Genomic DNA, 16,314 nt, shown 5'->3' with positions numbered 1-16,314 from the left:
AAAAACACACAGTGGTGAAAAACCTTTTTCCTGCTCAGTTTGTGGCAAGAGTTTCTCTCAAAAGTTTCAATTAAAAATCCACACAAGAACACACAGTGGAGAAAAACATTTTTCCTGCTCGGTTTGTGGCAAAAGCTACTCTCAAAAGTCTCATTTAACAAGCCACACAAGAAAGCACAGTGGAGAAAAACCTTTTTCCTGCTCAGTTTGTGCCAAGTGTTTCTCTCAAAAGTCGCATTTAACAAACCACACAAGAACACACAGTGTTGAAACATCTTTTTCCTGCTCAGTTTGTGGAAAATGCTTCTCTGTAAAGTCAACGTTAACAAGCCACACAAGAACTCACAGTGGAGAAAAACCTTTTTCTTGCTCAATTTGTGGCAAGAGTTTCTCTCGAAAGTCGCATTTAACATGCCACACAAGAACACACAGTGTTGAAACATCTTTTTCCTGCTCTGTTTGTGGAAAATGCTTCTCTCAAAAGGCAGGTTTAACAATCCACACAAGAAAGCACAGTGGAGAAAAACCTTTTTCCTGCTCAGTTTGTGCCAAGAGCTTCTCTCGAAAGTCACATTTAACAACTCACAAGAACACACACTGGAGAAAAACATTTTTCCTGCTCGGTTTGTGGCAAAAGCTACTCTCAAAAGTCTCATTTAACAAGCCACACAAGAAAGCACAGTGGAGAAAAACCTTTTTCCTGCTCAGTTTGTGCCAAGTGTTTCTCTCAAAAGTCGCATTTAACAAACCACACAAGAAAGCACAGTGGAGATAAACCTTTTTCATGCTCAGTTTGTGGCAAAAGCTACTCTCAAAAGTCTCATTTAACAAGCCACACAAGAAAGCACAGTGGAGAAAAACCTTTTTCCTGCTCAGTTTGTGCCAAGAGTTTCTCTCAAAAGTCGCATTTAACAAACCACAAGAAAGCACAGTGGAGATAAACCTTTTTCATGCTCAGTTTGTGGCAAGAGTTTCTCTCAAAAGGCAAATTTAACAAGTCACACAAGAATACATAGTGGAGAAAAGCCTTTTTCCTGCTCAATTTGTGGCAAAAGCTTCTCTGGAAAGTCACATTTACGAATCCACACAAGAACGCACAGTGGAGACAAGCCATTCAGTTGCAGCGTTTGTGCGAAAAGATTCTCCACTAAACAGCATGCGGAGAGTCACAATTGTGCTGGTGAGAATTATTAGATTAAAAAAATGAAAGACCCGTCTCTTTGTGGTAAGATGTAAATGTGATTTTCAATAAAATATGATGAAATTGAATTTTGCAAAGCTCTTTTATTGACACAAAGCCAATGTGATCAGTGCCAGAAGAAGCAATGTGTCTGAGTGATGATGATTTTTTTTCTGTTTACATCAAACATTTAAATTAAATTAATTGCCTTTGCCTGGAACATTTGTTAACATGCTTTTCAATTGTCTTTTTAAACGTACTTAATGGAAAAGGTGTGAGAAGAAACTGTGCTTATGAAATCGGTGCCTTCCACAATCATCAATAAAATCACTTGTTCAACTTGCTCAACTGGCCTTCATTACGCTGTGTGAAAAGGTGAAAAACTGAACTAGAAGTTGAACTCGAAAAAGAAACAGAAAGAGAAACGCAAATCGTCTCAGTTTCTCTCAAAGCTTTTGGTATGTCAGGAATTGGCAACCTGATGGCGACTGGAGTCAGCGCTGGTTTTCTCGCTGTGTTTTGCTGGCTCGTATATGTATGGTCCATTGAACAAAACTCAAACTCTTCAAATATCCCCTCAGATACATTTAATATTTCGCTTTCTGAATAAATTTCTGACTAGCTAAAACCTCTTTCTAGGTTGAGCTCTATCATGTGTTTTGGGTTTGTTGCGAAGCAGAATCTCACTTCGGAAAAACTATAATTTTGTCAAATATACCAAATATTTTTGTTCATGCTATATTATATTTTTTATACTTTGGATTGCTTATATAATGAAATCGGGAAATATTAAAATGTAAAATTAACAACGACATACAGACTTAATGCAATTAATAAGAAATATAGAAACATTTTATAAATATTGAACACATTGAGAAGAGTTAATCTTGAAATAAATATTGAAATATAAAAAATACTTATGTTTTAAATTATTTCAATAACCCGACCCCGGATGAGCGGCAGAAAATGGCTGGATGGATGGAATGATTTGAATTGCACACATATTCAAATGAACAAATATGTTAAGAAATATTCAAGTGTGAAATAAAAAGGTTTAAATTAATAATGATATAATTTTGCATATTAAAATAATTGAATACATATTGTAGTATTAAATAACCAAGCTTAAATATACATTGAAATAAATAAAAAAAAAAGTTGTGTATTTTTAAATGGCCTAATTTAGATATGGGAAGTGTTGGAGCAGTTTTCTTTTGAGTAATGCAGTATGGCAACACCACCACTGGGGCAATTGAAGACGCCAGCACTGGTTGCGCTCATCATCAATAACGAATGCTGGACAGGTGGGAACGCTGGTCCGATACCGTTTTTCAACCGCACTTACTCAAGACGCATTATTTATGTACAAACTGGAAGATAGAAGATAATATATTGTATTGATTACCGCATATGCGCGTATGGTAGAGATAATAGAATTACGCTTTTTTAAATTTTGATGACGTCATAGCCCCGCCTACAGAATTACGCTTTTGTCTCGTTGTCCCCGCCTACAGAATTACGCTTTTGTCCAAAATGGCCGCTATCCCCGCCCCTGTGTTAAAACTATCCAATCTCCAGCCACCTATTTCAAAATATTTACATATTCCCTGCCCGTTGAAGGTTTAATACCACTCCTACAGAATTACGCTTTTGTCGAAGTGGGCCCCGCCTACAGAATTACGCTTTTTGTCTCGTTGTGATGACGTTGTATGTGTGTGTGTGTGTGGGCCAAGGGCCCCCGCCTACAGAATTACGCTTTTTGTCTCGTTGTGATGACGTTGTGTGTGTGATTGGGAGGGGGGCTTGGCCCCCCTCCCAAACTGTATGCTTCTTATGTTAAAAACAATGTGTTCCCTGCGTGCGTGCGTCCCCAACCCAAACTGTACTTATGTTATTCATATTTTAATATCTGAAGTATATAAAGCATCCAATGCAATGTTCTATTTAAATAAATAAAATTAAATTAAACGAGTGAAATAATATGAGTTGAAAAGAGCAGGCGTTGTTTTTACCTTTGAATAAGATGTTTATTCGGTGGATATAGGTCATCCATATTTAAATATCTGAAGTATATAAAGCAGCCAATGAAATGAGCTATATCTAATTAAATAATGTAGATGAATAAAATTAAATTAAACGAGTGAAATAATATGTTTATTCGGTTGATATTTTCCCTTTTTGCAAACATGTCTGGACATATTCCCAGCGACATAAGTTTAAACATGGTATTGTGCAGGCTTGGGGGGTTGTCCGGGCAAGACGCCGGCCATAGACACCCTCCAAGCCTGCAGCAGCCTCAAGGTGTTTCAAAAGATAGTGAGTGGCGGGCAACTGTCGACATCCGGTCGTCAGACCCCTTGCCTTTTTTGTAAAATCTGCCTAGTCATGTTTGCATGTCTGGACATGTATTTGTTGGCTACATTTGGACAGTCAAACGCCGTCATTTATCCCGCTACGGACGAGAAAATGAAGGGTGATGTCTCCACCGCTCCCGCCCCTCGCACCCTCCTATTTCCCTGTACGTCACAGCCTTCCTACTGCCGGCAGCCCCCATGTTTGTAGTCCTTTTTTGTAGTCCATACGCTGAGTAAAATAGCAACCAGCCTGGTTAAGAAATAGAGTACAGCTAGGTTAAGAATATTGCACACAGCTAGGCAACCCCCATGTTTGTAGTTTATACAGGTAAGCATAGAAATATTAGATATTAGAATATTATATATTATTATAGATATATATTATAGTATAAATATATATATATATATATATATATATATATATATATATATATATATATATATATATATATATATATATATATATATATATATATATATATATATATAATAAATAGCATGCTGCTAAGAAACAGCTTACAGCTAAGAAATAGTATGTAGTTAGGTTAAGAAACAATATACATTTAGGTTAAGAAAATAGAATACAGCTAAGAAAATAGCATACAGCTAAGAAACAACATGCGTTTAGGTTAAGAAATAGCAGCTAAGCTAAGATATCATTAAGGTCGTTTTACCAATTATTTTACCTTTCAAGGAGGAGCATCATCTTGTCTGTAGACATCCCCTAGTCATCTTTGCAACATGCTTTGACATGTTTTCACGTATTTCTTATCTATAGTTGGACAGACAGACGACCACCAAGTTGCGGTCGTGTGTAAGCATAAACAACACCGCCCGCCCCCCAGAATCACGCTTCTGTCAAAAATAAGCACATCCCCTACTATCATATCCCGACCCCAGTCTCAATACAGCCAAAGCCCAAGTCACGCTCTGCACAGACAAACCAATTTTTCCGGCTGAAGAGCCAGACCTACTCTAAAAATGAAGACGCTCAGAACAAGACGCCGCATGGTCATGGACATCACACCGAGAAGGGTGACAACCATCGTTGCACCTGATCAGGTTTCTAATAACATTGCAGAGCACTCGTCAGGTAAACGATGCAACTAATCCTTAACTATATTCCTATAATCAATAGCTATATATTTAATCAAAGTATCTTTGTACTGCAGATAGCGGTGTGGATGAACCTACATGCGACCATGACATGACTATGGTTGAAAACGTTGTTGGTGTAGAAACCCTGACAACTGCAAACATGGAACAGGTTGACGCCTGTACAAATGTAGACCAGGATGGAACCCCTACAAAAACAGACGAGGACCAGGCAGGACCATCATACTCTTTATGGGTGGGCGGTACGGGAATCTTACCAACCCCTGTTGTAGCCTCGTACAACACTGGCGAGCCATCATATTCAGGGTGGAGCCGTCCCGTTTCGCCGACACCGTCGTCGACACCTCCGATGACCCCCACCTCGTCGGCCGAATCTTCACAAAACGAGAAGGTACAACTGTCCAGTTGGTCCGACCAGGCTGATTCTCCACAAACCACGGAGGTACGAGTACCTAGTTGGTTCGAACAAGAGTTCTCAAACCGTTCGCTTGAGCCCGCTAAGGTTCAGACCGTCAACGACCCTGACCCCGGACCTGCACCTATTTCCAAGGATGATGTACAACATATGTCATGGGATAATCCTCCTAAGGGATGGATTGATATGGATGTCGTAATAGTTGTTAAAGCGGCGATTCTTTACATGGTCAGACGCTTTGTGATAAAGTATCACAAAAAACGGGGTTGTTTGCATAGCTATAGATACCTATGCAATTGTTATTATCTAAGACTGCACTATGACCGCATCATGCCCATCCTTTGCGGTAAAAAGTTTTTACCATGTATTCACTACTTGTTGGATTTGTGTTCTGTAAAAGCGGATAAAGAAACAGTCAAGCGAATTGCAGAGATCTTAATGGTGGATTTAGCACTCGTAAAGGACTTACCGGACCGCCTTAAAGCGGATGAGCCCATATGTTTTATGATATATCGTGATCAACTTGATACTTTCGAAGAATATCTTATAGAAAATATTAACTTTGAATAAAAAATGGGTAATGTCTTCAGAAAATTATCGTTTTTTGGCTATAGAAGCCAAGGGTGGGCATATATAATAAATAGAGCAATTACATATAACCCCGATGATAAAGACCCTTTCATTGAAAATTTTTTATTGTTTATGCAAAAAGTGCGTGCCATGTCTTTAACAATTTTTCAGGAGCCTTGGGAATTGTTTGTGCAACATGTCATATTTTTGAGTCGCTCGGGATTGATCGACACGTTTCAAAATATTTTGGAAAATTGGGAAAATGCGATAAGTGTAGGACATGTACTTACCATACTCACGCTGTTTAACGATGTGATAAGATACCGTCTCCGTCATCAACAACCTGTGGATCTCGCGCACGAATTGAAGCTGTTTGAAGACCTGTTAGAATCAAAAGTTAATCCATCTGTTTTAACCCTGACCTCTAGACTTTTTACGTCTTAGAGAATCCTTATCATGTGTAACCAGACTTAACCTTGTCATATTTTTGTATTTCATTCAATTAAAAATGGATGTTTTTAAAAATATGCTTTTGCGTCTGTGTGTTTAGACAAATAACAATGTGACGTTTGTCACTAAATCATAAACCGTCATGAGCGTTAAGCGTTGGTTGAAAAAATTGTACTACTATCCCATTCAACCAGCCAGTTTTGGAGGTGCAGATCGCCTTCATTTAGCTGCGTCGGAGAAAATGGGTCAAAAAGTGACGCGTCATAAAGTCAAGGATTTTTTTATCATCGCAAGATGCATACACCTACGAAAATAGGAGCACAGAAAGGTTTAAAGGGAAGTCTCTGCTTTGAAGCTTGCCCCACAGAGTAATAAAATTGCACTTGGTAACAAATAAATTACCGCAAAAGTCGGCCAGCCAGGATGAAATAGTTAAAGACAGAGAGTTTCCAGAGTTAACAAGTATCATTAAGCGTTCACTGTATCGCGTACCATCGCTATTTAGAATTTATTGTCATTGTGCCCGCAGGTGGTCAAAAGTAAAGACGGCTGCCGCCAGCACAAACGACCCTAAAACCTTAAAATAATATTGAAGAGAGATAGAAAAAAATCTGCCAATATGCAAATCCACTGGTGCCGGACTACGAGTCCATCATAAAACAGAAGCATTATTCGGTAAATAAATTAAGGTTGAATGATTTAGAATAATAACATAAATTAAGATGCTTTATATTTTGATGTAAAATCATAAGAGCTCCTTTCAGAGCGCATTCTCGTATTTAGTAAGAAGGATTGTGTACATTATTTAAGAAATGAGACATTAAGTGATAAAGACTGCGTAAACATCATTTAAGAAATAATAAAAGCCTTGTTCTTCTGAACTGTCAGTAAAACACTGGACTTAATAGCTCTCGGGTGGTGCTTTATGTTTAGTGGAAAACACCAAAATTTGTTTAATACCATTCATGCTTGCATACTCTTACGCTGATATATTGTGTTTTCAGTAAGTCGATGTCAGATACACAGAATGGAATGGTGTTTATCTACTTCTTTGAAAAGGTAAATATTTTACGAATCCGATAAGAAATGTAGCAATTTTTGTAATGTTAGCAAAGTCGAGTAAGTTTTGCTGCAGATATGACTTGACACCGATTTGACAGTCTTTTTCATCCTTAATCTACTTTTCTTTTTTTTTTAATTTGACTTGATTTATTATCCTGACAAAATTCTGACTAATAGCTACTGTTAACATCTTTGGCAGCGAGACTTCAGCAAACTATTAAAACAATAACAATAATATGCTTATTCTCTGCCTTTGTTTTTTGTTTCTTTTGTAGGAGACATGACTGTGATATATTAACAAAAAAGATGGCAGGAATTTGTTCATATTCATTTTTGTTTGTCTCGGCGTGTTTAATTTTTTTAAAAGGAAAACAGGCAACATAAAAGATAGCCGCATTTTCGCAAATAAACCTCATTCTCATTTTCTGTATTTTGATTATTTGAAAAATATCTCTCGGGTTGTTGGGAGCGTGTCTTAAATTTCACAATGTATTATTTACCAGTGATGCACGATAATATTACCATTGTTTTTAACACGCTGGCCATCGATCATGTGGTATTGGCATTAATTTCACAGTTTGCGCCGTGACTTTTGACCGTAGGTCAGTCAAATGGTCCAGGCTGACTTTCTAGACACTGAGCATGAACTGTAAAATAGTCCCACTTTTTCCATGCATTGTAAATGATTCACTTTGTGACTAGTAACATGGCAGAAAATAGTCAGAAATGTTTATCATTGTTTTCCAAAGTAAATGCCGGTGTTTGCCCGTCTTATTCTGAGTCACAAAGCAGAGAAAATTAACTTTCAAAAGGCTGAAATCAGGACTTGGGCAATTTGAATCTTAAGTAGTGTCTCTCAATGATTAACCGATTATCAAAATACTTCATATTTGATTCCAGATTCATTATAGCGGTCACTGAAGTTGTAGTGGTACACTCGACCGAGTTGTGTGCTGTGCGGGCAGCGTGGGTTCAGTTTCCACTCAGTGACTTTGTCTATGTCCGTCCTGTGACTGGCTGGCAACCTGCTTAGGGTGTTGTGCGCTTTTCGCCCGTAGTCAGCGGGGATAGGCTCCAGCACCCTCCCGCGACCCTGTACAGGATAATGACATGACATTAACGATAGCCTAATCATTCAATTTTTGCACCTTTTCTTGCCTGACGACGACCGTTTTATTGCGTGCTACTTTTCAAACTTGTAACGATGCACTCTTGTATTTATTCTTCCACCTTCCCCCTGTGTTTTCCAACAGGTAAGCTGTGACCTTTCCTGTCTTTGTCACTCCATGCACTGGCAAGTACCGAGGGCAGTCCTGGCCAGGCGGAAAGGGGCAGTACTCGTAAACTGTGCTGCTTCTGGAGACTCCATGGCTGCGGGCCCACCATCTCCCTCTGCGAGCAACCGAAAGCTCACACTGGTGGAGTTTGCAACCAACAGCGGGTCAGAGGATCTACACCAACACATGAGCTGTCCACATACCAGGAGGTCGGGAGGAAGCAGAACAAATTGCCATTAAACAACTACGGACAGGTAAGTTCAACAACTCTGCTCTTAGTGTTCTGGTTTGCACAGGTGAAGGGTAAAAAACACAAAATGGAGACTTCTGCTCAATTATGCTGCTGCACAAACCAAATCAAAAACAGTTTCCATTAGTGCGTCTGCGTCTGCCTATTCAGAAAGCCCGACTTGACTTTCAAAGCAACATATTGTAAATCTGAACATATGGCCAAGGAATGACACTGTCTTCGTGCTTCAGTAATGTCTGTGTTAGATTTGAGCTTGATTTCATGTAAGAAAACGCATCACTTTTAGTTTTACCCCGTGGTTTTCAACCGCACAACCATTTTTTTTTCACTTTTTATGCATGTAGCAATGCGTTGTTCTTGACTGAATGTCAATTTTTAATTCTTAAAATGATGAGGACTTTCACCGAAAGCCTTATGGCCATTCCCAGCATTGTGAAATTATCAGTCCATTTTGGAACTGGGGAATAATAAAAAAAAAGCGCAAGTAATTCAATTAAGAAATCGTCTGACTCGCACGGTTTGTTATTGGGATGAACTGCCAGCCTGCTTCTACGAATGTTTTTTTTAAAGACTTTTTCATGCAAACATCATCAAAGTTGCTCTGCTTCTCAAATGGAAATAAGTTGAGGTGGAGTCGCCGTTCCATTCTACTCGTATTCACGTCATAATGTGGCATTAGAGTGAATGTTAACATCAGTAAGAGATGCCTAGAATGACACATTTAATTAGTGAAGAGGGAAAAAAATCAATTGCGTTGTCTGAAAGTAGGATCTAAGTCGACTCAGGGGTGAAACACTGAGCACTGGCGAAAATTCATCAGCTATGGTCAAAAGTACAACAATGGTTTGTCTCATCTGCTGATATTGACTTCTCGTTAAAAACCTCACATTTTGGGGATATTTGAGGCTACTCATCTTCCTGCTTTTTACCGTTGGAGTAGACAACTCTGTGGTGTGTTATTTTCAGCGATTCAACTCCGCTTTTTATGAACATGTTTGCCGGTGAGTCGGTTGTGCTGAAAAGTTTAGACATTTGGCGAAACAATTTCACGATGGAAACAACAACTGCGGCAATCGTAGTCTGTTCATTTCTCCCCATTTGGCTCTCTGGCGAGCGAGATGCAGTTTCGATTGCAACGCTGCTGTCTTTCCTACAAACCGAAAGTCGTACTATACAATCCAAGAAGTCTCCAGAGATTAAATTGGACCTAGAGGACGCACAAATACTGTACATCACCATTGCTAAGCAAAGCATCTATTAGTGCTTACAGCATAATTGAGCAGAAGTCTCCATTTTGTGTTTTTTACCCTTCACCTGTGCAAACCAGAACACTAAGAGCAGAGTTGTTGAACTTACCTGTCCGTAGTTGTTTAATGGCAATTTGTTCTGCTTCCTCCCGACCTCCTGGTATGTGGACAGCTCATGTGATGGTGTAGACCCTCTGACCCGTTGTTGGTTGCAAACTCCACCAGTGTGAGCTTTCGGTTGCTCGCAGAGGGAGATGGTGGGCCCGCAGCCATGGAGTCTCCAGAAGCAGCACAGTTTACGAGTACTGCCCCTTTCCGCCTGGCCAGGACTGCCCTCGGTACTTGCCAGTGCATGGAGTGACAAAGACAGGAAAGGTCACAGCTTACCTGTTGGAAAACACAGGGGGAAGGTGGAAGAATAAATACAAGAGTGCATCGTTACAAGTTTGAAAAGTAGCACGCAATAAAACGGTCGTCGTCAGGCAAGAAAAGGTGCAAAAATTGAATGATTAGGCTATCGTTAATGTCATGTCATTATCCTGTACAGGGTCGCGGGAGGGTGCTGGAGCCTATCCCCGCTGACTACGGGCGAAAAGCGCACAACACCCTAAGCAGGTTGCCAGCCAGTCACAGGACGGACATAGACAAAGTCACTGAGTGGAAACTGAACCCACGCTGCCCGCACAGCACACAACTCGGTCGAGTGTACCACTACAACTTCAGTGACCGCTATAATGAATCTGGAATCAAATATGAAGTATTTTGATAATCGGTTAATCATTGAGAGACACTACTTAAGATTCAAATTGCCCAAGTCCTGATTTCAGCCTTTTGAAAGTTAATTTTCTCTGCTTTGTGACTCAGAATAAGACGGGCAAACACCGGCATTTACTTTGGAAAACAATGATAAACATTTCTGACTATTTTCTGCCATGTTACTAGTCACAAAGTGAATCATTTACAATGCATGGAAAAAGTGGGACTATTTTACAGTTCATGCTCAGTGTCTAGAAAGTCAGCCTGGACCATTTGACTGACCTACGGTCAAAAGTCACGGCGCAAACTGTGAAATTAATGCCAATACCACATGATCGATGGCCAGCGTGTTAAAAACAATGGTAATATTATCGTGCATCACTGGTAAATAATACATTGTGAAATTTAAGACACGCTCCCAACAACCCGAGAGATATTTTTCAAATAATCAAAATACAGAAAATGAGAATGAGGTTTATTTGCGAAAATGCGGCTATCTTTTATGTTGCCTGTTTTCCTTTTAAAAAAATTAAACACGCCAAGACAAACAAAAATGAATATGAACAAAATCCTGCCATCTTTTTTGTTAATATATCACAGTCATGTCTCCTACAAAAGAAACAAAAAACAAAGGCAGAGAATAAGCATATTATTGTTATTGTTTTAATAGTTTGCTGAAGTCTCGCTGCCAAAGATGTTAACAGTAGCTATTAGTCAGAATTTTGTCAGGATAATAAATCAAGTCAAATTAAAAAAAAAAGAAAAGTAGATTAAGGATGAAAAAGACTGTCAAATCGGTGTCAAGTCATATCTGCAGCAAAACTTACTCGACTTTGCTAACATTACAAAAATTGCTACATTTCTTATCGGATTCGTAAAATATTTACCTTTTCAAAGAAGTAGATAAACACCATTCCATTCTGTGTATCTGACATCGACTTACTGAAAACACAATATATCAGCGTAAGAGTATGCAAGCATGAATGGTATTAAACAAATTTTGGTGTTTTCCACTAAACATAAAGCACCACCCGAGAGCTATTAAGTCCAGTGTTTTACTGACAGTTCAGAAGAACAAGGCTTTTATTATTTCTTAAATGATGTTTACGCAGTCTTTATCACTTAATGTCTCATTTCTTAAATAATGTACACAATCCTTCTTACTAAATACGAGAATGCGCTCTGAAAGGAGCTCTTATGATTTTACATCAAAATATAAAGCATCTTAATTTATGTTATTATTCTAAATCATTCAACCTTAATTTATTTACCGAATAATGCTTCTGTTTTATGATGGACTCGTAGTCCGGCACCAGTGGATTTGCATATTGGCAGATTTTTTTCTATCTCTCTTCAATATTATTTTAAGGTTTTAGGGTCGTTTGTGCTGGCGGCAGCCGTCTTTACTTTTGACCACCTGCGGGCACAATGACAATAAATTCTAAATAGCGATGGTACGCGATACAGTGAACGCTTAATGATACTTGTTAACTCTGGAAACTCTCTGTCTTTAACTATTTCATCCTGGCTGGCCGACTTTTGCGGTAATTTATTTGTTACCAAGTGCAATTTTATTACTCTGTGGGGCAAGCTTCAAAGCAGAGACTTCCCTTTAAACCTTTCTGTGCTCCTATTTTCGTAGGTGTATGCATCTTGCGATGATAAAAAAATCCTTGACTTTATGACGCGTCACTTTTTGACCCATTTTCTCCGACGCAGCTAAATGAAGGCGATCTGCACCTCCAAAACTGGCTGGTTGAATGGGATAGTAGTACAATTTTTTCAACCAACGCTTAACGCTCATGACGGTTTATGATTTAGTGACAAACGTCACATTGTTATTTGTCTAAACACACAGACGCAAAAGCATATTTTTAAAAACATCCATTTTTAATTGAATGAAATACAAAAATATGACAAGGTTAAGTCTGGTTACACATGATAAGGATTCTCTAAGACGTAAAAAGTCTAGAGGTCAGGGTTAAAACAGATGGATTAACTTTTGATTCTAACAGGTCTTCAAACAGCTTCAATTCGTGCGCGAGATCCACAGGTTGTTGATGACGGAGACGGTATCTTATCACATCGTTAAACAGCGTGAGTATGGTAAGTACATGTCCTACACTTATCGCATTTTCCCAATTTTCCAAAATATTTTGAAACGTGTCGATCAATCCCGAGCGACTCAAAAATATGACATGTTGCACAAACAATTCCCAAGGCTCCTGAAAAATTGTTAAAGACATGGCACGCACTTTTTGCATAAACAATAAAAAATTTTCAATGAAAGGGTCTTTATCATCGGGGTTATATGTAATTGCTCTATTTATTATATATGCCCACCCTTGGCTTCTATAGCCAAAAAACGATAATTTTCTGAAGACATTACCCATTTTTTATTCAAAGTTAATATTTTCTATAAGATATTCTTCGAAAGTATCAAGTTGATCACGATATATCATAAAACATATGGGCTCATCCGCTTTAAGGCGGTCCGGTAAGTCCTTTACGAGTGCTAAATCCACCATTAAGATCTCTGCAATTCGCTTGACTGTTTCTTTATCCGCTTTTACAGAACACAAATCCAACAAGTAGTGAATACATGGTAAAAACTTTTTACCGCAAAGGATGGGCATGATGCGGTCATAGTGCAGTCTTAGATAATAACAATTGCATAGGTATCTATAGCTATGCAAACAACCCCGTTTTTTGTGATACTTTATCACAAAGCGTCTGACCATGTAAAGAATCGCCGCTTTAACAACTATTACGACATCCATATCAATCCATCCCTTAGGAGGATTATCCCATGACATATGTTGTACATCATCCTTGGAAATAGGTGCAGGTCCGGGGTCAGGGTCGTTGACGGTCTGAACCTTAGCGGGCTCAAGCGAACGGTTTGAGAACTCTTGTTCGAACCAACTAGGTACTCGTACCTCCGTGGTTTGTGGAGAATCAGCCTGGTCGGACCAACTGGACAGTTGTACCTTCTCGTTTTGTGAAGATTCGGCCGACGAGGTGGGGGTCATCGGAGGTGTCGACGACGGTGTCGGCGAAACGGGACGGCTCCACCCTGAATATGATGGCTCGCCAGTGTTGTACGAGGCTACAACAGGGGTTGGTAAGATTCCCGTACCGCCCACCCATAAAGAGTATGATGGTCCTGCCTGGTCCTCGTCTGTTTTTGTAGGGGTTCCATCCTGGTCTACATTTGTACAGGCGTCAACCTGTTCCATGTTTGCAGTTGTCAGGGTTTCTACACCAACAACGTTTTCAACCATAGTCATGTCATGGTCGCATGTAGGTTCATCCACACCGCTATCTGCAGTACAAAGATACTTTGATTAAATATATAGCTATTGATTATAGGAATATAGTTAAGGATTAGTTGCATCGTTTACCTGACGAGTGCTCTGCAATGTTATTAGAAACCTGATCAGGTGCAACGATGGTTGTCACCCTTCTCGGTGTGATGTCCATGACCATGCGGCGTCTTGTTCTGAGCGTCTTCATTTTTAGAGTAGGTCTGGCTCTTCAGCCGGAAAAATTGGTTTGTCTGTGCAGAGCGTGACTTGGGCTTTGGCTGTATTGAGACTGGGGTCGGGATATGATAGTAGGGGATGTGCTTATTTTTGACAGAAGCGTGATTCTGGGGGGCGGGCGGTGTTGTTTATGCTTACACACGACCGCAACTTGGTGGTCGTCTGTCTGTCCAACTATAGATAAGAAATACGTGAAAACATGTCAAAGCATGTTGCAAAGATGACTAGGGGATGTCTACAGACAAGATGATGCTCCTCCTTGAAAGGTAAAATAATTGGTAAAACGACCTTAATGATATCTTAGCTTAGCTGCTATTTCTTAACCTAAACGCATGTTGTTTCTTAGCTGTATGCTATTTTCTTAGCTGTATTCTATTTTCTTAACCTAAATGTATATTGTTTCTTAACCTAACTACATACTATTTCTTAGCTGTAAGCTGTTTCTTAGCAGCATGCTATTTATTATATATATATATATATATATATATATATATATATATATATATATATATATATTTATACTATAATATATATCTATAATAATATATAATATTCTAATATCTAATATTTCTATGCTTACCTGTATAAACTACAAACATGGGGGTTGCCTAGCTGTGTGCAATATTCTTAACCTAGCTGTACTCTATTTCTTAACCAGGCTGGTTGCTATTTTACTCAGCGTATGGACTACAAAAAAGGACTACAAACATGGGGGCTGCCGGCAGTAGGAAGGCTGTGACGTACAGGGAAATAGGAGGGTGCGAGGGGCGGGAGCGGTGGAGACATCACCCTTCATTTTCTCGTCCGTAGCGGGATAAATGACGGCGTTTGACTGTCCAAATGTAGCCAACAAATACATGTCCAGACATGCAAACATGACTAGGCAGATTTTACAAAAAAGGCAAGGGGTCTGACGACCGGATGTCGACAGTTGCCCGCCACTCACTATCTTTTGAAACACCTTGAGGCTGCTGCAGGCTTGGAGGGTGTCTATGGCCGGCGTCTTGCCCGGACAACCCCCCAAGCCTGCACAATACCATGTTTAAACTTATGTCGCTGGGAATATGTCCAGACATGTTTGCAAAAAGGGAAAATATCAACCGAATAAACATATTATTTCACTCGTTTAATTTAATTTTATTCATCTACATTATTTAATTAGATATAGCTCATTTCATTGGCTGCTTTATATACTTCAGATATTTAAATATGGATGACCTATATCCACCGAATAAACATCTTATTCAAAGGTAAAAACAACGCCTGCTCTTTTCAACTCATATTATTTCACTCGTTTAATTTAATTTTATTTATTTAAATAGAACATTGCATTGGATGCTTTATATACTTCAGATATTAAAATATGAATAACATAAGTACAGTTTGGGTTGGGGACGCACGCACGCAGGGAACACATTGTTTTTAACATAAGAAGCATACAGTTTGGGAGGGGGGCCAAGCCCCCCTCCCAATCACACACACAACGTCATCACAACGAGACAAAAAGCGTAATTCTGTAGGCGGGGGCCCTTGGCCCACACACACACACACATACAACGTCATCACAACGAGACAAAAAGCGTAATTCTGTAGGCGGGGCCCACTTCGACAAAAGCGTAATTCTGTAGGAGTGGTATTAAACCTTCAACGGGCAGGGAATATGTAAATATTTTGAAATAGGTGGCTGGAGATTGGATAGTTTTAACACAGGGGCGGGGATAGCGGCCATTTTGGACAAAAGCGTAATTCTGTAGGCGGGGACAACGAGACAAAAGCGTAATTCTGTAGGCGGGGCTATGACGTCATCAAAATTTAAAAAAGCGTAATTCTATTATCTCTTATGGTTTTGATTTGAAGTTTGGAAGACCGTAGCCATTTATTTATTTCTTTATTTGATTTACTTGACTTCACGGCATGACATCTGGACTGAAATGACTACGATTAAGACTAACCCTTGACTGTTTGACGTGGCATACATAACTGCACATTAACATCAAGACCAGTGAAGCCGAGCGAACGTCATCGCAACTTCAACCCATGGTGAGTGAGTGCGCGTTAAAAACTTTCCTTCGCCAGCGTATCATTGAAACGG

At 39.4% G+C, this 16,314-nt stretch overlaps 2 protein-coding genes across 2 annotated transcripts; one reads left to right on the top strand and one right to left on the bottom strand.

Annotated features, from left to right (window-relative positions):
* The first annotated feature begins 4,284 nt into the window (after positions 1-4,284).
* Positions 4,285-6,104, top strand: LOC148342276 (uncharacterized). The gene is made up of 2 exons (XM_088288796.1): positions 4,285-4,627; positions 4,707-6,104. The coding sequence occupies exons 1-2, from the start codon at positions 4,516-4,518 to the stop codon at positions 5,633-5,635; spliced, it is 1,041 nt and encodes a 346-aa protein (XP_088144922.1). The 5' UTR covers positions 4,285-4,515; the 3' UTR covers positions 5,636-6,104.
* Positions 6,105-12,604: 6,500 nt separating this feature from the next.
* Positions 12,605-14,401, bottom strand: LOC148342275 (uncharacterized). Its single transcript, XM_088288534.1, has 2 exons — positions 14,082-14,401; positions 12,605-14,002 (listed from the first exon to the last, which is right to left on the bottom strand). Exons 1-2 carry the CDS (start codon positions 14,191-14,193, stop codon positions 13,074-13,076), a joined length of 1,041 nt encoding a protein of 346 aa, XP_088144660.1. The 5' UTR covers positions 14,194-14,401; the 3' UTR covers positions 12,605-13,073.
* Between the last annotated feature and the right edge of the window lie 1,913 nt (positions 14,402-16,314).

This window comes from Idiotropiscis lumnitzeri, chromosome 2, assembly GCF_059441095.1.
Source record: "Idiotropiscis lumnitzeri isolate Australia: NSW breed Sydney's pygmy pipehorse chromosome 2, RoL_Ilum_1.0, whole genome shotgun sequence".
Classification (NCBI taxonomy): Eukaryota; Metazoa; Chordata; class Actinopteri; order Syngnathiformes; family Syngnathidae; genus Idiotropiscis; species Idiotropiscis lumnitzeri.
This window is presented reverse-complemented; position numbering and strand designations above follow the sequence as displayed.